General features: G+C 41.1%; 1 protein-coding gene across 2 annotated transcripts; it reads left to right on the top strand.

The window, feature by feature from the left end:
• PPM1F (protein phosphatase, Mg2+/Mn2+ dependent 1F) lies at nt 1-25885 on the top strand. Of its 2 annotated transcripts, none has more exons than XM_014894565.2 (7): nt 1-206; nt 9571-9701; nt 13237-13436; nt 14527-14715; nt 15844-15987; nt 16866-16959; nt 18036-25885. In XM_014894565.2, exons 1-7 carry the CDS (start codon nt 31-33, stop codon nt 18407-18409), a joined length of 1308 nt encoding a protein of 435 aa, XP_014750051.1. In that variant the 5' UTR covers nt 1-30; the 3' UTR covers nt 18410-25885. The 2 variants fall into 2 exon arrangements, with proteins under 2 accessions (XP_014750051.1, XP_088031896.1); XM_088175770.1 differs by having other exon boundaries at nt 9568-9701.
• The last annotated feature ends 366 nt before the right edge of the window (nt 25886-26251 follow it).

The following is a 26251-nucleotide window of genomic DNA, read 5'->3' as shown; positions in this document are numbered from 1 at the left end:
GCCCGCCCCTCCCGGCCGGGCAGCGCCGCCATGGCGCTGGAATTAGAGCCGTCCGCGGCTCCCCTGAGCTCCTTCCTGAGGGACTTCCCGGCGCCGCTGGGCCCGGGGGAGCCGCTGCCGTGGAGCTCCGCGGGGAGCGGCGCCCTGAGCAGGGCCGAGGTGCCGGGCGCGCTGGCTGAGCGAGCGAGGAGCCTCCTGGGCAGCAGGTGAGGGGGCGGCGGGGCGGGAGGGCTCCGGCCGGGCCGCCGCGGGGGCGCCGGGGCGGCCGCTGTGAGGGAGCGGGGCCGCCCCGGCAGCGGGGCCGCGGCAGGTGCAGGTGCAGGCGCGGGAGGCGCTTCCTCCTGACGCGGGGCCCGCCGGGGGCGGGGGAGAGCCCTCCGCGTCTCCAGGGAATTTTAGGTTTGGAGATTTATTTATTTTTATTCCCGCTTCTAAGTTACTTTTGGTAACTGTTAATAGCGTGCTTCTAATCAGGCCGTAGGCCTTCGGCCCCGTGCCTTCATAGTATTGTTTATGTGTGCTTTTCAAAAATACTGCTCTCGTACTCTCGATGGGGATTCAGTTACGAGCCTGCAATTAGCGGGATAGGCGATTCCTGCAGTGGAGTGCCCACAGTGGGGTTTCAGACCCCTCAGGGCCCCTGTGTGGGTCAGCTGGGAAGTCTGGGAGGGAGGCAGGCCGGGAGGTGCCTTCCAGGGCTACCAGGGGTAAGAAGTGAGCTAGCTCCAGGGCTATTCAGCTCCCCAGCCCTCCCGAGTGGGACGTGCTTGTGTGGGTTTCTCAAGCTGATGTTTTCTTAAAACTTCAGGAGTGCAGTCACACCACCACTGGAACACACAGCTGCTCATCTGTGATGCTTCTGTCATCCCCTAACTGCATCCTTTCCTGAGCAGTTTAGACTGTCTCTTTAATACTGCTAAGAATTTGAATGTGACTTACTTATTTTGGCAAGTTAGTGCTTCGTCAAGAGCAGGTTATCTCCCACAATTTCTTGTCTCCTGATACGCCATTCTCTTACTGCACTTCGGCAGTAGGGCCTCTGCACTCCAGCTGTTACAAAGTTCCTACCACAATCCGCTTCACTAACCTGCTTTTAAGGGTCAAGAGCAGGGATTGTGACTGGTCTAAAAGAACACGAGTAGTGATCAGACTGTGCTGTGGTACTGGTGTGTGGAGGAGACTGGTTCTGGTTTGCTATATGCTGAATGTTGGCCGGTTACTAGAGGAATTTGATAGATAGTAAACATGGTTTGAATTACTTGCCTTTTTAACTGCCATCTGGTGAGTTTATGAACACAAATTAGATTTTTGTTGTTGTTGTTGAAAGTGCATAGGTAATTTTTAGATATTTAAATTGTCTGGGAAATTTGCCTTAAAAATCAAGCTACTCCTACATATTACAGAGATGATTATGGACATAATATCACTCACTGAAATGGTGTGCCTAAATCTGAAGATGAGAAATGCATACCAAAAAAATACAATTTCTTAGTCTGTAGTTTAAAAAGGCACAGATAATCATTGCATTATTTAGTTGTGCTTCGACTAAATTGCTCTTGAACAAAACACAGCTGTTGCATTCCACAGTGAGATTGCAAATTCATCACGTGCATTGAATCTTTGAACTCTGTGGAGCAAGAGTGGTTCTGGGTGAGTGCTTTAAAGAACAGGGTAATGCCAAATACTTATCACATGGCACCCACTCTGCCACGTGGGCCAGGCTGATGGTCTACAAATGGTTTAGAAAGGAAGGTATGAGGCTGTAGTTATGGGATGTGTTACTCAAACTGCAGTGCTTTAAAAAAAATCAGTATTGCTGAGCTGCATATCTGCTGACATTCTGTTGTTGTCTATTGGGCACAGTATCAAGTGGAAACAGAAGAGGAATGATGGTTTTGCAATACTTTCACCTCACCTGTCACTCCTGGTGTTTACACAGAGAGGAGCCTGCCAGTGTCAGAAGCTTCATTTTTCACATACCTGCCCTGCAGCCAGTTCTGGCTCCACAGCCTCTCACGTGGAGCTGCCCAAGTCCTGAGCTGGCAATTAAAAAAAAAAAAAAAAAGAGAGAGAGCTAAAGAAAGTAAAGCAGAATTGAAGTGCAGCAGTCTACTTGAATTAATTCTTCTTTTCACAAAATGTTTGTGAAAAACAGAAATAGGTAAAAGAAGTGTTTTAATGAAGTCTCATGGCTTCTCTGTTTGGGTGTCATGTAGTGTACCTGAAGTGTCAAATGTGGGCATCCCTGCTGAATTATAGCTCAGTTTTGGGCTCCTATGACAAACATCATCTTGCAGTTGCAAAGAAGCTGCATTTTCCTGTTGGGTAGGCTAAGTTCTTGCATGTGGAGAAAAAGACTGCTACAGCCCAAGGCCAAGACAGGAATCTTGTGTTTTGAAATTGCAGACCTTCTTCTTATAATCTCTGTAATTAGGAACTGAAACTGAAGTCTCTGATTGTGTGAGAAATTGCCAACATTACATTTTTTTCTCCATGTTTGTTGCTGTGGATCAATTCAAAATGCAGCTTTGAAGGCTAAATAAACTTTCCTGTTGATGTGAATCCTCAATAAAATAGATGAGGGAATGAGAAGGATGTTAAGGATTTTAAGAAATGGGAAAACAAGGGTGAGGACCAACATTAGAAGACATTTAAATGTTTGTATAAAAGTTGTTGAAGATGAAGAAGGGTGCCAGATTAGTGACTGTGCAGGAGGTCACTGTAGCTGAGATCCAGTGATTTGCAGTCTGTCATGGCAGCATCCCAAACACATGGACAGCAGCTCGGTGAAAAACACCCTCAAATATCACTGTGTTATTCTACAGAGCTTTAACACTATGAGGGTGTTATTGGATGTACCTTGCTGACTTCTGGCATTGTTGCTTGATCTCTATTTCCTGAGTGTGAGATTTCTCTAACACTCCAGCATCACAGTGTATTTTACATGGTGATTAGTACTGATGAAGGATTTCTCTGTAGATCAAAGTGTTATTTGGAATTAAGTTTGACGCTCGGTTCTGCTGTTCTGCTTTTCATTTCTGTGTTGTCAGGTACTTCATTCACACATGCACAGATGTTTGGGTCGTGCCCAGAAGGGCCCAAGCCAATAAAGGCCCAGCAATATCCTTGGCTCATGAGACAACATATGGTGATGTTTAGCTTGTTCTTCTAGTTGCTTGGAGGCACAGGCCTTTGTGCCTTTGCAATAAGGAATGTTGTTCCTCCACTACTGATTAGGATTTCTGTTGAGAAGAGTGTGGGCCAAGAAATAACTTTGGTTGGGTCCAACAAGGAGTTTCTGAATGCTATTGCTTCTCCAAGGCTGCACACATCTTTTTACATGGAAGCAGCTGGATGCATCAGGCTAATCCCTGAATGACCTAATCTAAAATGAATTATTTTAACAAATTTCTGCAAATGCAGCTACCATAGGGAAACACCAGCTAAAACAGCAAACCATTTTGCTTTCTGACAGGCCTTGCCCCTAAATCACTAATCTGGTGAAGCTTTGCAGATATTTCTACTTTGAAGAGTTCATTTAAATCGATGCAACTGCCTGCTGCTAACTGCAGCCAAATACATACGTAACATTCTGAAGAATCAGAGCAGAGCTTAAGTCATCTTGTTTTGCAGAATTTTAATTAACATACACTTTTGGGTAATAGCAGTGTTCTGATAGTCTATGAAAATAGAGGAATATGAATGAAGTGCCGGTTAGTTACTTCCCAAGCTTTAGAAATTAACCTGAAATATTCCTGACTTTCACTGCAACAGAACATGAGATGAATTCAGACCCCCAAATATAGAAATATTTTTCTTCCCCTTCATAGGAGATGAAACTTGTATGGCCAAGCTGTGACATATCCAAAGAACAATGTGAAATTCCTGCAGCCTTCCTGTTGGAGATTTACTACAATAACAGTTGAGAGACTTGGGCTTCCTGTTCTGCCCCCCTCAAGTGATCTGCTGTTGCCTCAGCATCCTGTTTTGTGTCTTTGTGCTTTACACTGTAGTGCTCACGCCAAGGTGTGGCCCTGGTATCTTTATTTCCAGTATTCTCTTCTTTTAGAGTAGTTAATTCAGCAATTCTGGTATTTTGATGTTTTAATGTGATTTAAGTATGAGGAGAGGGGAAAAGAAAATCTTATCTTGCTTCTGCATTCCCAGTCTCTTCTTAAAACGTTCTTTGGTCTCTTCTTCTGTGAAAACTACTTTCTACTGTGACCTCTGCTTTTAAGAAATTCTGTTATTCCTAATTTAAACAATTTGATGTAATGCACTGGTACTTCTTGCTTGGGAACATGTTTGCATGTTTTGCTCTCATAACCTGTGTGAAACACCCTTTCTGTTGTTGTTTCAGGATAAATGCTCGATTTTAAAACATGTTTAGGGTTTAATTGAAAAGTGGCTTTTGTGGAATTAAACCTCTCCTCTTCTGCTGTGAGGTTTTTATTCCTGCTGAGAATGAAATGGAAGTAGCAGGTGACTCTTCATTGCATATTTTGTACAAAAACTGTTCAGTAATGACTGAAGGGCCTGAACAGATGGATTCTGGATTGTAAAGCTGCTGCTTCGGGTAGTTTCATAAGAAAAGCTGGAAAAAAACTGCTTCGTGTAACCATAAGAGATGGAAATTCTATGTGTGGCATTGTTTATGTATTTGTTTTGATTCCCTCTTGTTCATCTCCTTTAATGACCTGATGTCATTAGCACAGGAAACAACTTCCTGTGCATTGTAGAATGTCAGATGTTCTCTCCTTAATGGATATATATTTGTACTTTTCTGGCCACCATCACCCTGGGAGCTCTGGGTACTGCTCTATTAAATGCTAATGCTTAAAGCTGCTTGAGTGGAAACCTTCTGTAGTTGATTATAAGAATAAAAAGAGAAAGGGAAATAAAAGTAGCAGACTGGGGGAGAAAATACTGAAAACAAGCAGCTTTTGTTTATGAGGAAACTTGTGACCTGCTATTATTCGGCAGTGTGAGAGGATCTTTCACTTGCTGGAGAACTGCTGGCATTTGCAGATCTGCCCTAAACCCGGTGCTGATGGAGCTGTAACATGCTAGAAACACACCCCGAGCTTGCCGTGGCAGAGTGTGATCTGCTGCTGCTGCAGAGCCCATGGAGCAAATAAGGGCACATCTTCCCTCATTTGTAAGGCAGCTGCAGCTAGAGCCTGTGCTTGCAGATACAGCACTTCTTTCTCCCCAACATTCGTGTGTATGCACAGACTGAAAGGAAAAGAGGATTACACACTGGTGCTCTGGCCTGCAGTACCACTGCTGCCTTGTTGCCATGACTTTAATGTTTAGAAACAAAATCATGTCTTTTTTTTTTTTTTTTTTTTTAATCTGAAAGATAAGTGATCAATACTTGGCCAAGACAGTTGGTAATCTGTTGTGCTTTATACAAACAGATTTCCTGAGAGCACTGTGGGAGAATGTGTGTATTTGGTGTGGGGGAATATGAATTCTTTTGCTTGCAAAATAGGTAAATAAAGATGCAGAAGGTTTGGTGTTTGGCTTGTCCTAGAGAGGCTGTGTACCACCCTCCAAGGTGACACAGAGCTCATTCTCTGCTCCCAGTGCTGAGCAGCAGCTTTTTGGGGTCTGCTATCTGCTGCACTGCTCGGAGTCCCCAGAGCCACTGTAAGCTGGGCATGGGGCACTGCAGGAAGTCTGTCAGCTGTTTTCAAGCTTTCCTAAAAAGTGTAGTTGTAGCTCAGGCTCTGCCCAAGGTAGGGTGGTATCAGCTTGGATGCTTCCCCCTCACCCAAAAAACTGTTTGCTAGAGACTTCCGAATGTACCTTTGGAAACTGGAGGGGAAGAAGAGGTGGGAACATATTTGAACTGGTTTGCAACACTTGCTGCGAATGTACTGGGGATTTAATGACCCGAATGAAAACAAGTAAGAAGTTACCTTACTGGGTTTCTGCTTCCCAAAAGAACATGTTTGTATTTTGGTTTTTTTCTTTCTGAAGACTGGTACTAAAAGGGTCAGTAACAGTCTTGTGATTGACCTGACACATGTGATTGCACTGTGGCTGTGGTGGTGTGACAGCTGGTCTTTTGAAATAAAATAAAATGGATAACTACATTGTATTGTGGAAGAGAAACAAGGTGAACAAGAGAACTAAGTTCTGTTCTGTAATTTATGCTAAATCTTAAGTATGCAAAATATCATGATTGCATTCTACTTCCATGTGTAACTTTATTTTGGCCCAGAGGTGTGTGTATCAGCAGGAGCTTTGCATAGCTCCTTTTACCAGTACTGTGTGTGTCCAGTAGTCCAGAATCTTTCAAGGAGGAGGGTGGTGTATAAATTTAAGTGTCATCTTCATTAGCATAAGTATTGCTTTACTCTTTAACTTCCCTCTTTTATCTGTACTCAGGTTTTTGAAAGGAGTCTTGTATTTTACTGTGAGTGGCTGGAGGATAGGAGCTCCATGCTCCAGCCACTGTTGATCTGACTTCAGCTGCTGGTAAAGCTACGATGCCTCGTCTGCACTGTTACAACATGCTTTAATTCTTTTAAAATATTTTTATTGTGGTCAAAACACACCCTTTATGTTAGCAAAGAAATAGCCTGCAGCAAAGAAATTCAAAGTCTGTTTACTACTAGCCTGTGTGTGCTGAGGCTGAGTGTTTAGTGTTGCGTGTCAGAGAAATGGGGCTCATGTTTTTCTTCCAAGATTGCCCTAAAGTAGCATCCTGTGCATGTAACACACCCCACCAGCTTTCCTCTTCTTCCCAATACAGTTGGTTTTACACTTAGGAAACAGCTACAGTGTTCCTCCTGATTCGTGGAGATTAAATTATGCTTGGTTCAGCTCATCACCAGGGTGTCTTGGGCTTCTTTGAAAGGAAGATTTTAACAATAAGTGACGTTCTTCTTTGCTTACAGGAAAGGTTTGAAGTCTGCAATGGTAATTGCAGTGGGTTACTTTTGCACTGGTTGCCATAGGTACTGTGACTGTTTCAAGATACTCTCCAGCCAAGTGAGACCTTGTAGCTCTCAACTAAAGCAGGAGTTCTTGCTCTTTTTCAATGACACATTTTGTTAACTCTTAAAGTCTCTGATTTAGAAGGTGAACTTAGAGTTAGTAAACGTTGAACCTGAATGAAAGATGCCATTCCTTGGAGCTCCATTTACTTGAGCTCAAGTCTTGTCAATATGGTGATGCTATAATAAAGAGTTAATAAAGTAATCACAAATATGTTCTGTTCAGAACTGAGTTTGAACTAAATAGGTTGGGTAATTTTTTAGACTTCTATCTTTTTTTCAGTGTGTCAGAATCAATTGTTTGATGTAGTTGCTGTCTGCATAACAAAATCCCAATAAACAAGCACTTTCTTATAAATTTACAGAGCTATGGAGGGGGAGGAAATACATAGGAAGCAAAGCTGAATGACGCATATCAGTACTGAGGAATCACTGAACTTCCCTTTTAGGAACTGGGTGGGGACTGGAAAAAGTTGAAGGATGTGACATAATTTGTAAATTTTTTCTTTGTTACAGGCATCCTGTAAGCAGAGGTTTATACAGGACTTGTGTATTATAGCACTCTAGTAAAAGGCCTTTTGTTTAAGCTGCTTTTTATGGATGAAGTTCAGCAACCCTGGACTCTGGAAAGCAGAAATGTACAAAGTTTAAAATCAAAGTATTAAGCCCTCTTCTGATGCTGAGCTGGGAACCCAGGCTAGATTAGATTTTTTTTTTTTTTTTTCCTCCAGCATAGCAGAGAAATTCTGAAGATGTCTGAAGCTGTGGCTCTCACTGTGCAGCTAAATGCATCGCTGTTTTCTTACTGTTTCTTGTCTCTTTTCTTGGAGCTGAAACGTGCTTTGACTAAAGCTTCTAACTTTCAGCAGCATCAGCAACACATCTGACATTGTTTGTGGGGCTTATATTTTCATAGCCTTTCTTTTTCTCTTACACGAACAACAACAGGAAGAAGGATTTTGGAGGGCAGGGAGTGCCATATCTGGTTTGGATGTATTTCTTGCCTGACCTTTTAAATATTGTCTGTCAGAGTCATTATAAGTGGGCATTGTTACTTTAACTGAGCTAGTAAAGGAACTGACTCCCTTAAACATATCAGCCTTAAAAAAGAACTAAAAAGTCACATTCTGTTTTCCCTTGATGTGACATGACTGCAGCTAGCACTGAAAGGGCTGCAAACACATTGCCATCTATTTGAAGTACCGAAATAACTCATTAAATTGGGCCGTCACTGCCACAGAATGCGTGGCATAAAGCAGGCCTGTGTTGGAGCCTGCTGACTGACACAATGCTTTCTGTTTGCTGCCATGGGAGGTACTCATACACGGCTGGGACAAGGCCCCTCTTTCAGGAGCACAATGGCAAAATGCATTTCAGCTTGTTGTCACTGGGATCTGAAACCCCGCGGTCTTCCCCTCCCTGCCCTTCTGTACACACAAACCACTCATTGCTGAGCAATGTCACAGACCAGTTGTGTTCCACCATTTCGTACTCTCCAGAAAACCAGTTTTATGCAGAGCTTTCTAAATGTTTTCTGGAAAAAGTCTTGTCCTTGACTTGCTGTAGGTGCCTTAATGTACTATTTGCTTTGGTTGTGTAATTCAATACCTTGTGGGAATCAAACACTCCATGAACAATGGATAAAGTGGCTTTTTATGGATATTGATGTTTATTCTTCATTGTGCCCATAGAAAATGGCTGGAACATGTATTGTAGTTGTTAGTGCTTGCTATGAGACTATAGTGAATATAGGAGTTATTTTATTGTAGCCTTCTGTTGGAGTTGGATGGGACTTCTTTGTTTACAGATTCAGAAACATTACAGCAAGTGTGTGCTTCTTATAAATCATGGGGTTTGAATAAAGCATTGAGTGAGCAGGAGACAGTAAGCACATCATGTAGCATTGTTGTCTTCTAGATGCCTGCCTACAAGCTTCATCTAAACCACTAGCCTTGGAGTCTCTTCTCATCCTAGTCCTCAGTCTCAACTCTTTGCACCTTTTACCTGGGTGGTTTCTTTGGAAAACTTCCAGTCAGAATAAACTGAATGATAAGGGCTGTAGGTTAGCATTAAGCATGACTTTTCTTGTGAAGGGAAGAAGAGTTCCAAGTAACTTTTTTAGAGATTTACATCTACCACAATGCTGAGATCTTGATACTGTCTGTGGTGAGATTGTTGACTGCAGGAAGAAATGCTATGTAGTGAATAGAAACAAAATATGTGTGTTGAGAGGCTGGAATTTAAGGTAGCAGTTCCCATATGAGAGCTCAGGAGAAAGAGGTACCATCTGTGACTGGAGTGTGAGGCAACAGTTTGAAAATATGATTCATACACTTCTTGCTCTTTACATTCTTGAGAAAGCAGTTGTCTAACTGAGGATCTTAGTAAAAATTTGTGTGAATAAATATTGAACATATGGTTTGCTCTACTAGTTTACTAATGACTTTTTTTATTGTGTGTAATGGTTTCTAAGTCTGTGGTCACCAGCCATACACGGAGAGGTTGTAGCTCAGTTTAAACTAATGCAGTCTATTTTGCTTTCCCTTCCTTTTCTTACCAGCAGAGATATTTCACCACTTCTTGCAGCATCATTGATCCATGCTGCAGTTGATGAAGTTCTCCAAACAGACTTGACTGAATTTAAGCTGCAAAATGTGGAAACAGAGGGAGAAGGAGATGAGGAAAGGTTCACCTGTAAGTATACTACTTCTGTCTGTGGTTTTCCCAGAGGCTGTCTTTCAGAAGACTTCAGTGTTTTGAAATGTTTCCCAGATTTATTTGGTTAGGCCGTCTGGCAAGCAGCAGTGCAAGGAACTTCATTTGCTTTTGCTGTGTATCTGGGATGAAAGGAAGCTGTGCTGGTTTTGTGGGCAACATGCAAACAGTGTCTGGAGCCCTGACTGATCCTGTGGATTGGCTTTCTGAAAGGGAGAAGTGTGCCCTTTTCCCTTTGGTAGGGTGACCTTAGCTAATTACTCCTGTGTTTTGACATTGACATCACTGCAGTTACTGTACAGCCAGACCAACATCTTCAATTTATCCATATAAACCATCTTACTTTTGTCTTGGCAACCAGATTCTGGCTCTTCCACATCTTGAACATCCTGAAACTCCAGATCTTTCTCTTGGAAAAGTTGCTCGATAATCTTGGTCTTTATTGAGGATTTCTTTTCTTCCCACTCTCACCTATAAAGGTGGGATGCTGAGGGAAGAAGAGCCTTGCTTGTGTCTTCTACCTGATGCCTGCATTTTCTCCTGAGTGAGCTGGAGAGAGAACAAACCTTGGTGACTGAGTACTGGGTTTGTGCCTTGTGTAACAGATGGCCCTGCTGCATTTACGTGCTGAAGTGTTTAACATTAGACTTCACCAAACCTTCAGTCCCAGTGCCAAGAATTTAAATGGAGCAGGATGCAGGGAGAGTAGAAGATAAAAATGGAGAAGAGATGTCTTGGGCAAACCAGTCTGTTCTGTAGGAGGAAATATTCACCCTTCCATTTCCCTGGGATGACTTGAAAGCAGTTCAGTGTGCCCCAAACAGAGCAGTGCAATGGCCAGGATATGACACTTCCCAGAAGGCTCTTTCGGCATTCATGTCCAAATCTGAAACGGCAGGAGGGGGAACTCAGTTAATTAAGTCATGCTGCACCCTGGTTATGTCATCCCTCACCTTAATCCCTGTGGCCTTCACTCACTGCAGCTAACCTGGCCTGGGGCAGGACTCTGCCTTGAGGGGGAGCTGGAAAATACGAGTTCATGTGAGCAGGTCACTGTAGCCTCTCCAGGAAAGTCAGAAGCAGCATATTGTAACTCACCTAGGATGATTCTGTGGGTTTGCACAAAGCAGGTGGAAACTGTTATCAGAGCATCCTGCAGTCACTGTGCTGTGGACTCTTCACTGACTCTCAATTATCTTTGAGGTGAACTATAGCAGTAATATAAGACATGAACTGCTATACATTTGTGAGCCTGGGGTAGTAATCTATAATTCTGTATTTTCTGCAAACTAAAATGAACCCTATCTGAATAACAAAGAAATAATGTTTAGAAACAAGAAGTAATGAAGAACTTGATAGGTTGTGGACATTTTCTTGGTCACAAGCATCTGAGGTCTCTGGTTACTATATATTGGGGACATTGGGGACCTGTGGAATATTCAGGCTGCTGTTTTACTCTGAAGGCCATATAGCTAGGACTGGAGTCTACTTTTAAGATAGTTCAGGCCGAGTTGGAAAATCCTTGGATGAGTTTCATGTTGAACTAGTTCACATCCTCTCTCACGATTCCTTGTTGACAAATGCCCCAGAGCCCTCCCTCTTCTGATGGTTAAAACCTTCTTTAATTTCCATTTTACATATTCCTGTCTATTTTTGTTCCTTCTTGTGCCACCATTGCCATTTAGATCTAATCTCTGTTGATCATTAATTCCCCTATAAATCAGGATGGAAATCTGCTCATTGTTCAGGTACTTGTATTGCCTGATCTCAGCAAGGAGCAGCTACTTTAAAGGTGTTCATTTTTCTGCATCCTTGGACTGTACGTTTTTCCTTTCTTGTAATTGCTCTCACATCATTTTAACTGTACAACTAGAAGGAAAGCTGTTCCTCATGCTTCAGCACAGTATGGACTCTCTTCCTGCACTGCAGTAATAAATCTGCCAAAAAAAGCATTCTTGGAATGAAAGAGAAGTGATTATATAAAAGCAACGGGGGGGGTGCACGTGTGAGTACCACTGTTTGTGGTACACTGCAGAAGCATTTCTGCTCTTAAGATACTAAATTCTTTGTCAGATTTTACAAGCTTAATATTTAAACAGCAATATCAGTCTTCTGGTCACTATTAGTCTAGACATTTACAAATTTGTAAACTAACAGCTGTAGGCAAGACTGTCTGAGATGCTGTCCAATTTAGTTATTTTGTGTATGGGATGATTTGATATTTAAAGGTTTTTATAGCTTACCCATTAACACCTACATATTAAGCAAATCAGAAGTAATTTTGGTTAGTATGTAGTGGCTGCTAATCAAAGATGTGTGTTTAAATTTAAGCTTTCAATTCTCCAGATGCATCTGAAACTGGCCAGCCACTGTTGCTGAGGAGAAAAAAAAAAGCTTGAGAACCAGGTGTTATAAAAAGGAATTCTGAGGAAGCTTTAATGCTAGCAGTGTTAGCAGGAGTCAGGCTAAAATAGATATAGGAAAGATAGTTCATGCACTGCAGTTCTTTAGAATATACACTAGTGACTAGTGATAGCAAACTATTTTTGCTCTATAAACGTTCCTTTCAGTGCATTTTGAAGTTAGTTGATTTATCATTGAGGCAGGTTTCTTACTCGAATAACAAAACTTTCAATTGTTACCTGTTTGGAGGGATGCTGTGTTGCAAAGCTAGGCACAATGCCAAGCACCAAGCCATTCAGTGTGATGAACAAGTTTGGATTAATTGATCTTTGGGATCTATCCAGAAAAGGATTTGGGTGTCTGGCTGGAGCTTTTCACGCTATGCCCAATGGGTGTTTACAGTTCTGCTCTGTAATGACAAAGCTGGAGAGCAGCGGAAGTGTTCTGTCCCTGCAGCTCCTGCAACCATGAGTATTTAAAAAGATAAAGATAACAGCTTAAAATTCTAATCTGTTCAGCTCAACTATGAGTTGAGCTATTGACCTCAGCAAACATTTTCAGACTTCCTTGTTGTTTCAGTGGAAGTGGTTCACTAGGACATAACCTGACCCAAAGGCAGGCCAGTGCTTTTTCAGCCCTTGTGACCGAGAAAACAACAATCTCATCTTGAAGGTTTTTCTGCCCACTTGATGATTCCCTTTTATTTTTCAGTATATACGAACTCCTACCACTATATCTTACTAATTTTACTTATGTAATAATAACATTGTGTAATATACTAGACTGGGTTGTTTCTTTGTTTTTTTTTGGGGGGGGGGGGGGTCTTTGGTATGATTTTTGCAATGTAATCACCTGCTTGATAAGCGTCTATTTTGAAAAAGAGCTAGCAAGTAAAGAAGCTCCTGTTATCCATAACGTTACACTGTTTTCCGTTGCAACTTTCTCTCCACGTTATTCTCAGGACCTCATTTTAATTCTTGCAGAGCCCGTAAAGTGCTGGATGCGTGTGTGTAGCTGTAGGGAAAGAGACTGGAAGGAAAGACAGGCCGAAAGATGGGGTGGTGTAGGGAAGTGGGACACAGCAGTTACTGTTCTGTCTCTGTGCTGTCAGTGCTGGATGCGGAGTCGCTGCAGCGCTGCTTTTTTAACAAGCTGCGGGCCGTGTGCTGCCAGTGGCAGAAGCAGCTGCCGCCGCTGCGGCCCCTGTCGCGCTTCCTCGCGGTGTCCATCCACGCCATCCGCAACGCGCGGCGCAAGATGGAGGATCGCCACGTCCTGCTGCCGGAGTTCAACCAGCTCTTCGGTCTCCCGGTAAGTCTGGACACATCAGGGGAGCATGGCTGGGCTTTGTAACATTGCTGTAAGCACAGGGCCCTGGTGATGGACGGCCTGTGAATTTGTTGTCATAAGTTATTTATCGTATCTGCACTGGAGCAAGGACTTAGTGACTCACATTGCTGGGGGCCAACTACTGCCGTGATGAAGTGATGGAGGGAGGATCTTGTGACTTTGGGGTTCATGTCATAAGTTATGATTTGGGAAGATGGCAAGTTCACCTAGTGTTATGTTGCTGGAGTTGCAATGTTCTTGTGACTGACACAACTTATACATGGATTGAGAGCAGCCCTGAGGAGCAGGACTTGGGGGTGTTTGTTGATGAGAAGCTCAGTGTGACCCAGTGATGTGTGCCTGCAGCCCAGACAGCCAAACATGTCCTGGGCTGAATCAAAAGCGGTGAGGGCAGCAGGGTGAGGGAAAGGAACCTGCCCCTCTACCCTGCTCTGGTGAGACCCCACCTGCAAAGCTGTGTCCAGCTCTGGGACTCACTACATAAAAAAAAGATGAACCTCCTGGAGCAAGTCCAGAGGAGGCCACAAAGATAGTGAGAGGGCTGGAGCACCTCTGCTGTGAAGGCAGCCTGAGAGCTGAGGTTGTTCAGCCTGGAGGAGAAAAGACTCTGGGGATGCCTTATAGCAACTTTCAGAGCTTAAAGGGGCTACAGGAGATGGGCTTGGAGCAACCTGGAATAGTGGAAGGTGTCCCTATGGCAGAGGGGCTGGAATTAGATGGTCTGAAAGGTTCCTTCCAACCCAAACCATTCTATAATATGAAGAACAGCAGTTGTACGAGTGCCAGTTCATGAAACTGCCAGAGGACTACATAACCTACTGCTTCAATGCCAGGTTATTTTTAAAGACATTAAGTGACTAACAGCAAACAAAGAAAAGTAATTGGCCTGCAAAGTACCCAGTTTATCCATTTTGTACTTGTGTAAATGGACTTAAATTGCCATTGGTATGGAAGCAAGCCCAGAATAAAGAATCTTTGCTTGTTGGTACCAGTCTGTGAGCTATTTTGGTTTCAAACATGAATGTCATCCTCCCTCTCCCTCCCTAAAAAGGATGACGTTGATCGCGCTTACTTCGCGGTGTTCGATGGCCACGGTGGAGTGGATGCTGCCAATTACTCAGCAACCCACTTACACGTAAACGTTGGGTTACATGAAGAGATTGTTACAAATCCAGCTGAGGCCTTGAAATGCTCTTTCCAGAAGACAGATGAAATGTTTCTTTTCAAAGCCAAAAGAGAGGTGAGTGGGTAGAGATTAATTCCATTGTATTTAAATAACACTGAGAACTGTTGGACAATGTGGTATTATCTAGAAAATTCTGACAGTACAGTTTATTTGAATCATTGGCTTATTTATGAAATTATGCTACATATAAAGGTTTTCTTTGATGAAATTGTTTCTTATTTTGAGGAAAACCAGTGCTTGGGAGTTCAAGATGAGTAATTGAAAAGAAGTGCTAAAGTGATTCAAATGATTCTGACATATCAATTATTTGAGAGAATACTGGTGCCTCCTTGTCTAAACCAGGTAGCCTCTAGATATTCTGTTGTCCTACCTCTTACCTGGGAAAGAGATTTCTTTCTTCCTGATAATATGGTCACTATCTTTCTCTTTCTTGTCCCACCATTAGTATCACTGGTGATTGTAAGTGAAAAATGTGTTCTATGATTTAAATCAGATGGCTCAGTTCATTAAACCTATTGATTAAACTTAATTCAAAGTTGGTACAATGAACATTCTTTCTTCAAATCTACATTACACTGTTTGAGAACTCTTATTATAGCAGTACTATGGAAGTACTCATTGTCAATATCTTCATTTCTGTCAATGAGTACAAAAGAGGGACCAGCATTTCATAAGGTCTGACTCTCACTAATCTTTACAGGGAATCTAGCACACTTAGATGTTTTTCCTTTGACATTCTCATTTAAATACCCAGGGATAAGATCTGTGTGGAGCAAGGTACCTGTAGTTGCTAGTGGTAGAGTGGAGAATGTGAAAGGGATTGGAGAGACATGTTTGTTTGTGAAATGTTCATTCTACTGAAATTCAGATCCTCTTGCTTTTCTGCATGTCTCTAGTTTAAAAAACAAAGCTCTAGTCTCCTAGATCAGTTTTGGAATTAATAGCAAGAGAAGGAAGAATATAAGAGACAGTATTAATCATCTGCATATTAGAAATTATGTTTATAAGTAGTTTATTTCAAATCTCTTTACTATCTTGTACCTTTTTTTCAAGTACCCGAATTAGTATTAGCAGGTCTAATCTACTGCATTTAGTGTGATTAAACCGAAGTTTTCAATATTGCCATGTATCCTAGTAGGGCTTGTTGAATATTCACCTGACACACCTGTTTTCCTTCTGTAGAAGCTGCGGAGTGGCACAACTGGTGTGTCTGCATTGATTGTAGGGAACAAACTACACATAGCATGGCTGGGGGACTCTCAGGTGATGCTGGTGCAGCAAGGGAAAGCTGTGACATTAATGGAACCTCACAAACCAGAAAGAGAAGTAAGTCTGACTTGTTTTTTCCTATTAAGTATGTGATGTCAGATTCTCTCTTGAAACCTTTTGGAGTCAAGCCTTTGCAAGTGTTTGGTGCTTTACATAATTATGTATACTGTATGTTAGGAGACATGGCATTAACAATTTCTTGGTTTGCATCCACTCCTGTGTCTTGACAAGGTGAAAGTACTAATGAATGGTACTGATAGTCCTGACTTCAGTTCCTGCTCAGATTATTCAAAATTTGTAGTAATTAAAGACTTTCACAGGATTTTTGTGTGTGAATTTAAATCTGCCTGTTAAATGTTAGTAATTTGAGATTAATAGCAATTTTAAATGTTAGCATAATGCAAAATTTTCAGTATATGCAGTCCTGTCATTGAAAAGCCAATACTAATCTACTGGCCTAACTGGCTTAAAGTGTATTGCATTTCCTATTTTAAATAGCCATATATTTTATTCCATGAAATTTGATGGGGACTTTGCAAGTTTAGCAGGCATTGCATGACCCTTTGCCTTCATTGCATGAATATTTGTAATAACTGAGTAGTTAAAATAGTATGAAATCAAAGACTGTTGTTACTTAGCTTAGTTATCATGTATTTCATTCTGAACACTTATGTATTCACCCAATTGCTGTATGGAGTGGGAAGAAGTGGCAGGAAAATTTATTCATCTATATAGGAAAGCATATGACAATACAAAAACATGAGAATTCCGCTTTTTTTTGTTGACAAGCATAGCGGGAATGGAAAGTAGTGGCTTGTTTTGAGTAATCCTATGTGCATGTTTCTATGCTAGATTCTGATATGTGTGTTTGCTATATTCATTGTAGAAATACAGAAGCTGGAGCAGCAAACAAAATGTATTCCACTGTTTTTCAGGATGAGAGAGCAAGGATTGAGACTTTAGGTGGCTGTGTAACCTACATGGACTGCTGGCGGGTCAATGGTACCTTGGCTGTTTCCAGAGCAATTGGTGAGATAAACCATTAGAATCAATAAACTTTGGATTAAATTTGATTGAAACACACCACCTTGAGACTGTGTTTACTGTAAATGGTGTCTTGTTCACCATCAAATAGTAAACTACTTACTGTCTTTCCCATAGGGCAAGGACTTAGATGGCTTGCAGCTTATTGGTTTTATTTTACATACTGGCCATGATAGTCCTATTTTTTTTTTCCTACTACTAAGATTTTGCTTCCTATAAATGTCTAAAATACTGTAATGTTTTACAGTAGTTTAACAAGCATGCAGCATTTAATTTGTGTAAGTGGAAGAAGCAATAAATGTTTGTCTAGCCTTTATGTGCTTGAATGTCTGAATTGTTGGGGCTTGTGTCCACTATAATATGAATGTATCTTTCTCCTGACTGTCGATCTTTCTGCTTAAGTTAAATCACTACATTCTCCTTCAATATCCAGCAATTTAGGGCATTTTAACTGTAGTATTCTCCCAATCTTATTAAACAAGCTTACTTTGCTAGTTGCTAATTACATTTCTCTACTGTTTTGCCCAATTGCTAATGTATGAGTGGGAGTAGATTAGTATGGAATTTATATTATGCTATTTGGATCAGTAGCAACCATGTTTGGTAAGAATGTTCATACAAAACTGATAAACTAAACACAATGAGCAGATTCTTAGGGCATTGTGATTTTTATCTGGATAGCTGAGAAAAGTCTTCATGGCATTCTGAAAGCTGTACAGGAGGCACACCTGCAACATCAAGGCCTGACTATCTCCTTGCACAAGTATGTTTCTGAGAGAAAAAACTTTGGAATAAATTCCTTATTTTCCCTGCAAAATTAGGGGAGCATAAATTAAAGTAACTCCTTAGAACCCCACTGGATTTAGGTAGGTCCCAAGCATCCTTAAAGAAACAAAAGTGTTCTGTGCTTATTCCATAGCTTTTGATTACTCTTAGCCTGCATAAGGTACCTCTGGAACATGACCTGACTGTCCTTGAGGATGGTAAAAGCAAATGGTGGGTAAAGAAGTACATGTTTACATCTGAAGTAATAAAACCTTTGCTTTGCTTGTTTGTCTCAGGTGACATCTGCCAGAAGCCTTATGTCTCTGGTGATGCAGATGGAGATTCCTTCGAGCTGACTGGCTCAGAAGATTACCTGCTCCTTGCCTGTGATGGATTCTTTGATGCCATCAAGCCCCATGAGGTTGTAGACTTGGTCCTGGACCATTTGATGCAGACTCAAGGAGTGGGGCTCAAAGCAGCAGAGAGACTGGTGGCTGCTGCCAAGGAAAATGGATCCAGTGACAACATCACTGTTCTGGTGGTGTTCTTGAGGGATCCTCAGGACATCCTGGCAGACTGTCTCAGAGACTCTAAGAGCCCTAAGGCTGATGATGATGCTCAGACCTCACCCTTTAACTTCCTCAGCTGTGAGGCAGCAGCCACACAGTGACAGAATCTGTTTAGTCCAGAATGTTCAAGTAAGTTGATGTAAGGAACTGCTTTCCACTGAAGAAGCCTCTAATACAGTGGGCAAAATGTATCAGGAAAAAAGACAAATGGACCAACATGGAACAGAAAGGCAATGAGTTCCCATTTGTCTTTTCCTTCTCCCTTTTTCTCCCCTCCCCTCACTGAGCAGACATGGAGATTTGTACAGCTATTTCATCTCTGGGAGCAGACACTGAAGTGTGTCCCAGGGCTGTTGGTCATATCCCTCTGTCCCAGAAGTGGTAAGAAACCATAACAGGTATAAGCTAATGGATGACAATAGGCATTTCATGAATTCTGAGTGAAAATTTAAATTAGTGCTTAAAAAGAGCACTGTATGTTGTACTTAACTGTGATGTTACTTTGGAAGGTGGAAGGGAGAAGCTGTCCCCACTGCAGAAAAGCTTCCAGTGTGTGTGTTCTGTAGGAACAGGCTCGGGCTGCAGGGACTGGGTGACACCAGTGTGCTGTGTAAGGTGCTTTTGGTTTGTACCTAAGATACTACAAGAATGATGTGGCCTCTTTATTCAAACAGAAACAGTGAACATTTATGTGTATGGAGATGAGAAAATAAAACTGGATGCTCCAGAAAAGCAGAAAAACTAGCTAGAAATATCCCAGGGTAAATGATAGAAAAATCAACTGCTTTCTGGGATTCTCTGGTTTATAAACTGGAATCTGATATTTAACTGCACTGGATTACTTCCCCCTAACAAACGTGCTTATTGGCTATTTGGCAATCTGAAAAGACCCCCTTGTGGTATTTGAGAGAGACTTTTACAGTTTGTGTGGTTAAGCAGGTAAATATTGTGCTCTTCCTGCCACTATTTTGTGTACTATAACAAAGGAGAAATTTATTTTTATTGTAAGTGTTTATTTGTTAATTTTCTGAACTTTACATTTGGAGGAATGTTTTGCAGTGTTACTTTATTCTGTTGGAATTTTATTTAAACTGGAATTTTTAAGTGACTCTGTCTTTATTATCTGGTGTAAAAAAAACCTGACTACCCTCAAGTGCCTTAAATGTTTCACCCAAGGATTTCTGGCTGCCTATCACAGTCTGGTGAGCCAGTTCCTAATTTTTAAAATGTGACTTTTTGTTTTCATTGATGCACTTAAACGTTTCAGTTTGTGAATGATTGTAGTGGTAACTAGGTTTCAAGAAAACATCTCTTTCATTGTTGCCAAATCTTGTGGTTTGTAGTAAAAGCTTCACTGTGACTTACTCCCCTGCCCTTTGCAGAAAGCTCTAGATATTTAATCATAAAGTAACAATCTGAGTAATTATTTCATTTAAAAAGAAATAACTTCTGGCCTTCACCAGAAAATTTAGTAACACAACTTAGAAACTGTTTAGTAACAATGTTTTTTTGTAATGAAAGGTTAATTTGGCTGCACTTCTTGAACCTTTTGGACCTGGATAACTTTCTAAGGAACTGTGAAGCTCGGAGGATAAGAGAAGTGTAATGTATATGTGAGGGTGTTGCACAACTGCTTTATTCATGATGTGCTAGAGCCTGTGGTTGTTAAGTCTTGCCTGGCTAGCAGGACTCAACAAGATCTGAAGGCTCAATGGTAAATTTGTTATCAATTTCAGGGTCTAAACAAAAAGTGCTTTGCATCTGGCAGCAAGATTGTATGCTGCATTTAGAAGCACATGTCATTGCAATATGTCAGCCCTGTTGGTTAAAATATGGTGAGCATTAATGCTGCTTGGGGAGGAAGTTTAGGTAGAAGAGCTGGAATGGCTCAGAGGAAGAACAGAGCAGCACTGTCTATATCCACAGTCTTCTGGATCCTTCACTGATGTGGGATGCTGCAGTGACCCAAGGTTTTTGCTGGAATTACTGTGGATGATCCTACAGTTTTTAATGTAGGAACTCCTCAGTGACCTCCTCTCACTACACAGCAGCTCAGACCAGTGACTGCCTTGTTTTGCCTCAGGAGCTTCTCTGCTGAGAAGGTTGTAAGCAATTTTCCACCCTACCTTTTGGTATCTTAAAATATATGGGGAAGGATTTCCTTTATGGCAGCCTGGTGGGGTGGGCATCAGTGTTTGTAGTGAACCTTCTTCTGTTAAGGAAACCCTTAGACTTGTTCAGTAATCCCCTTAGATTTATCACCTATTCTCTCTGATTGCTAGCTCAATTCCATGCTAACTCCTGATGACCACCAGTGCCTCTTGGTGTGTTAGAAATGGTTCTCTTATTAATATAGTAAGAATCATGCAGAATTGTTTGATTTGATTGTGATCTGAGGGTTATCAGGAGAGGGGGAAATTACTGTATTTATGAAGGGAGGTGTGAAATGTTGGTAAATTCATGATATGGTTTAGTTTCTGAAATCTGCCAAATTTCCTCAAAGGTGAAGGGGACTGAACAAGCCAAGCTCTTTGTAATGGCTCTGTTTTTTCAACCTTTTCTGGACAGATTTGCATTACAGAGGAAAGAAAGTCTTAAGTTTTTTGATGGATTCTTGCAGCTATGTGAGAATATCCTTTTTTGTTTTAAATTTGATAATTTCTGTTTTATGGGAGCTAAGTGAAGCGAGCCTTTAGATAGCTGTCTGTAGCAATCATAAAATCTAATTCTCAAGCAATGCTCTAGGGAAGAAATTCAGCATTCTTAGAAGCTGTTCCCTTGCATTTGCATTCATTCTGACTGACACAGTGCTTCATTTCTTTGAGATGTAAATGGATAGGAACAGCCTTTCAGAATTCATGGAGATTTCCGCATGGATTAAAAGTATTTCTGTCATTTTCAGAGACTTTTTACTAGCTTTAAAAAGTCTGGTCAGGTCAACAGAAATTTTAATGGGTCAAAAAAAAGGCAGCTTGTATCCCATCACTAGAATAAGTAAATCCTAATGTGTCATCTACAGCAAAACCCCAAATATGGAAAAGCTGTAGAAATTAAATGACGGATTCAAGACAAACGTTCAATAATTTTCATGTCTTACTAGACTCCGAATGAATGTCTGGTGTTACATTTTAGCACTCGGCAGAAGAAAAATTGCTCTTTAAAGGAGCCTGAATTTTTAAAACACAGCACACTTAAATTCTTTTGTTGTTTGACTGGAAACTGGCTTCAGTTGTTCTGCTTAGTGTGTATCCAGCATCTCTTTTGCTTATGGGTACTTCATGCTTCTGCCTTCCCTTCCTTTCCCCATCCTCTCCTTCCAACACCTAAGACACTGAATATTCTGGGTCTGACAGAGACAAGATTAAAACTTTACAAATAACGTTTATGGGGGGGGGGTCATTTTGGCTTCTTTTTTTTTCTGAGAATATATATGATAGAAATTTTTAGAGTGGAGGGAGATTAAGTAAAATCCACCCTCTGAGTGATGGAGGAGTGAAAGAGAGAGACAGGAATGCATTTAACTATTATTAATGCCTATTTTAAAAAGGAAGTGGGCTGGAAAATAGAGCTACAAATGTCAGTTCTTTAGAGCGAAATACCAGTGCTTGAAAGAATTAGAAACACGCCCATTAAAAAGGCAGAGCTCAGCTGTGCTAACTGTGTCTTCAAACAGCTGAAGAAGGAATAGCACTGGAAGTGTCCAAGGTGCCTTACTGTGAGCCCTCAAAGCCACCTTGGAAGCTAATGCTCCTACGTGGATTTTTCCAAACATCCTCCCGTGTAAAGCAGTGCTAAGAGGGAGCAGCCAGCCTCTGCAGTTCCTGGTCACTGTGCAAGTGCTGCCGTGAGTAAACGTGGAGTGTGTTAATGAGTGGAGGGCATGGTGAGCCCTGCAGGATGAGTAATTGGGCACTGAGTGGTTACAGCAGTGCTGGCAGCAGAGTAGTGTTAATCACAGTGATGACTTTAATAGCATTTAATAGACACTTAGCTCAATTCAAACTCAGATGTAATACTGCTCTTTTAAAAAGCATTTCCATTGCCATTAACTTTCTGTTATGAGGAGCCAGTGAAGTTTCCACTTTTTTGTTGCATGTTGGGAAAAGTGCTTCTCTTGCTTTCTAAATTCTGGAGATAAATTGGCTGTCTGCACTGGAAAACCTGTGTTCAGTTGATAGCTTAAATCAGTTCTTTGGGGTTGAAGCTTCCCTCCCAGGCAAAAAAACCACTACCTAAAAACTAACCTAAAGACTTTAAAACTAACCTAAAAAAGGTGTTTCCAAAACAAGTGACTAAGAGCTTTTGTAAATGGCATTGCACAAAAGGTAACCAGCAAATACCCTTAATCTATAAAGGGCATAGGCAGTAAAGTCTAAGTTAATATTCCAGCTCTACTCTTAGTGCAAGTTTGACTATTGCAGTTAAATTATTTGTATTCTTGTGGATGCAGGTACTGAATGTGCAGCACCAGCCATTGGCTGTTTCTAGTCTTATAGTACTGAAGGATCAAGCAAATGCTTTAGGGAGAAGGTAGGGGGATGTTAGCCACAACAGAGCAGATTGCAGATGATTCATGTGTAATTTAGCTCTGGTTAAGCCTGAATTAAATTTCCTTGCTTAGTTCTATTACTGTCCCTTTTGCAATTGGGCCTGTGCCTTCAAGATTCCTACTAGGAAGAAGATGGTCCATTCTCCCTTTTTGAGGCCAAACCCTTCTGATGAACAAAATTCTCCCAGGAAGGACTGGAGGAGAAAAATGAGCTTTCAAATGAATCTACATGAAGTTATGTACTCTCCCTAAACACAGATTTATAGCAGGTCTGGTTGCATTTGAGTAGTGCTGGAAACCAGGGGGGTTTCTGCCAAGCTCATCCCAACCTTTTAAACAGCAGCAAAACCAAGAGGCTGGTCCTCTCTGTGTCAGTAAATCGAGCCACTCAACCAGCCAGGCCTGTAGAGTATTTGTTTTGCAGCATTGACAGCTCTTAAGAGCTAAGCCAGACACTTCCTGCATGTGTTTTGGTTGGGCTTAATATATTTCTTAGATTTTATTTAATTTAAAGCTATTTTTATTTATATAAGTCATGTCAGCTAAGAAGTAAACAAATGGAGACTTGAAGGAGTGACTGCACCTCTGAACATATATCTGTCATGGACACTTAATGCCTTAAAATGACAGATAACCTTATCACTGCATGGAACAGGAAACCAAAATCTTCCAGAGAATCACTTAAACCTTTATTTTGGTGTGACCCATCAGACCTGAACACTCACAAGCTGTTCAGTGTCCCTGGTTCAATGTGTGTTCCAAGCTGTGCACCCTGCTGCTGGTGCACACAATAATAAACAAGGGACAGCTGTGTTGGCCACAGAAAATTTAGCAAGATACAGCTTTTGTTAAACAGAAGAGGACAAAATCAATAGGAAAAGAAATGTTTTCAAGCTTCTTGGAATGCAAACAGTGGAATAAAAAAAAAAGGCAACCTCGAAGAGTTGGCAATGCAATGTCAGCTGAAAACCACTGTTTCAAATAAATGAATTTGGCTGCTTTGTAATGTCGGTTTTATTTTGATAACAAACTCCTCTCAGAGTTTTATGTCTTATTTTGTCCTTTTTAGTTGAAGAGACAAGATACATTCAGTTCCTTAGAAAGTTAAATATATCTGGGCTTTGTGACTAGCTGGGTTCTGATTATTGAATTTTCTCTCAACTATTAAGCCTGATTACTAATTTCCATATATATATTTCCATATATTGATATATATTAACATATCAAATATTGAAGTTATTACTGACTACATGGTTCTGGATTTCCATGCACAGGAATGTCATTGGTCCTTCCTGATCTAATGGATCACGCTTTGATGTTATTTATCCCTTTTGAGGCCATACATTATGCAGGTAAAAGGTTTGTTGCTTTGGCAAATGGAGCTGGAATGTGTGACCATCATTCCTGCCAGTAACTGTTTATCCTTTTATCTAAGCAATGATGCTTCTTTTTGGATGTCCAAGGATAAAGAGATAATAGCTAGGAAACCAGAGTGATCATATGGGGACCTTCTCAGGGCAATAAAAGTACTTCCTTTTTTTTTGTGGTGCCCTTAATAACTTTGTGAAAAGGCATTCAGCTGAATATTGCATGATTAATGCTGCTTTCTTTGTCTGTTTTTCCCACCTTTTTTTTTTTCCTTCAGTGTATTTAATAATAGCAAGATACTTGATTTATTTGGGGTCAAAACTTTTATACTGATTAAAAAAAAGCTAGTATAAAGTTTTTAACTCTAAATTCATTTATCTTGATGACTTTAATTACTTCTAACTTCCTCTTCTGAAAGTCAGTTCTGCTCTGTGTCCTCCCTATTTTCTTTTTCTCTATCTTTTATGTCTTTTTACATTGTCACCCTCTCCCTCCCCAAAATGGTGAGTTTTAGGCTGTTAAATCTGTTGGCTGTTAAGTCAGTTTAGTTGCCACTTTGTAATTTTCATTTCATCTGTGTCCATAGTGAATTTGCTGCAGTCTTTGGAGGCCTACAACACCAAGAGTGTAAAAAGAACCATGACAGCTAGGGAGAGACTACAAAATAACTGTTGCTTTGGCATGGACCAGTGTTGGATATGTAAGAAGAAAATCTGTTATTTGTATCTTACTTCATAGGAATACCTAAGCTTATTTCAGGTAACAATAGCTCTCACCCTGATTACAGGACTTCAGAAACGTTCTTGTCTCTGTCTTTCCTTATTCCTGCAGACTGTTTGTATTTTCAAACATTTGCACTGTTGAGAGTGGGGGGAAAGCTTTCTGCCTTCCTTCCCCTCCCCGGCTGTGTCCTGCCCCAGCGGCTGAGCAGTCAGGGTGGGAGCAGCAGCACAGCCCGAGGCTCGGTCACCTCTCAGTCAGTGCCATTCTTCAGGGTCTGCCCCGTGCTTGAGGAGTGGTAAGTGAGACCTCTGTAACTGCTCCTGCTGACTTAAAAATATATCTTCTTATCAGTATTAAAACAGTACAGGAGCAGAGCTGTTGCTTTAGGCACATTTCTTGCCCCTGTGGGCTGATAATCCTTGAGTGAAAGTAAGAGGGCCAGTGACTTCGAAATAGGAGAGTTGTTAGCCACGTTTTGTAGAATCATAGTCCTTATTTATTTTATATGCTAATCTGCACTTGTGACCCTGAGCAGAAAAGCTGCAGTACAGCAGGTTTTATAAGCTGTGGCTTAACCAGTTATCTAGTCTCTTGAAACTCATATTTAAGCTGACTGGTTTTATGCACACATGGAAAACCTGTTGTCATTGATCATTAAATGCTATGCATATTGTACATTCATTTACATGGATTGTTCAAATAGTGCTTGTGTGTATTATGCTACATTGCCATATTTTTTATATATGTATGTATTGCATGAGGTTTAATTGTTGGGATTTTTTTGTACTGTCACTTTTGTATTCACACAGTGCCTCATGTATCTATTTGCATATTGCAAGAAGTTGTTTCACAACAGTGATTGGAAACAGGTGAGGATAAGAACTTGCCATTGTAGGATCTGATGGTTCTGAAGTATTAATAAAGTGATTTAAAGCCCTGTTTGTTTATTTTCTTAAAGATCTATTTCATGCTAATATATCAAGTACCTCATGTTGCAACTTTTTTCAGGTCGGTCATGTTGCACACTTTGAATGGTTATCCTGTCTCATCATGTTACCTTCCTCCATAGTACTCTTCTGAGAAGAGAGATCAGTGGAAACACTGGAAGGAAGGGATCCTTGGGATTACACAGTGTGCTTACTTGAAGAGATGAATGTCACTGAAACTGTTTTAGGACTCTGTACCTCTAACTCATTGATTTGATTTCTTCCTTCTTTTTCCCAACTGACCACAGTGGCAATGCAGGTTAAGTGGGGAGTACTGCCTGTGTCCTGCAGTAACAGGGTAATGATCTGAAAGACCC

Source organism: Sturnus vulgaris, chromosome 19 (assembly GCF_052056855.1).
Source record: "Sturnus vulgaris isolate bStuVul1 chromosome 19, bStuVul1.hap1, whole genome shotgun sequence".
NCBI classification, from domain to species: Eukaryota; Metazoa; Chordata; class Aves; order Passeriformes; family Sturnidae; genus Sturnus; species Sturnus vulgaris.
The sequence above is the reverse complement of the archived record's forward strand: the minus strand, read 5'-3'. Positions and strand labels throughout refer to the sequence as shown.

What these genes read in the sequence shown, in the direction of transcription:
- PPM1F (XM_088175770.1), top strand. Translation starts at nt 31, where the DNA reads ATGGCGCTGGAATTAGAGCCGTCCGCGGCTCCCCTGAGCTCCTTCCTG. An exon ending in ACCAGCTCTTCGGTCTCCCG is followed by an intron (nt 13,437 to 14,526) that starts GTAAGTCTGGAC and finishes CTCCCTAAAAAG; the next exon opens with GATGACGTTGATCGCGCTTA. An exon ending in CTCACAAACCAGAAAGAGAA is followed by an intron (nt 15,988 to 16,865) that starts GTAAGTCTGACT and finishes ACTGTTTTTCAG; the next exon opens with GATGAGAGAGCAAGGATTGA.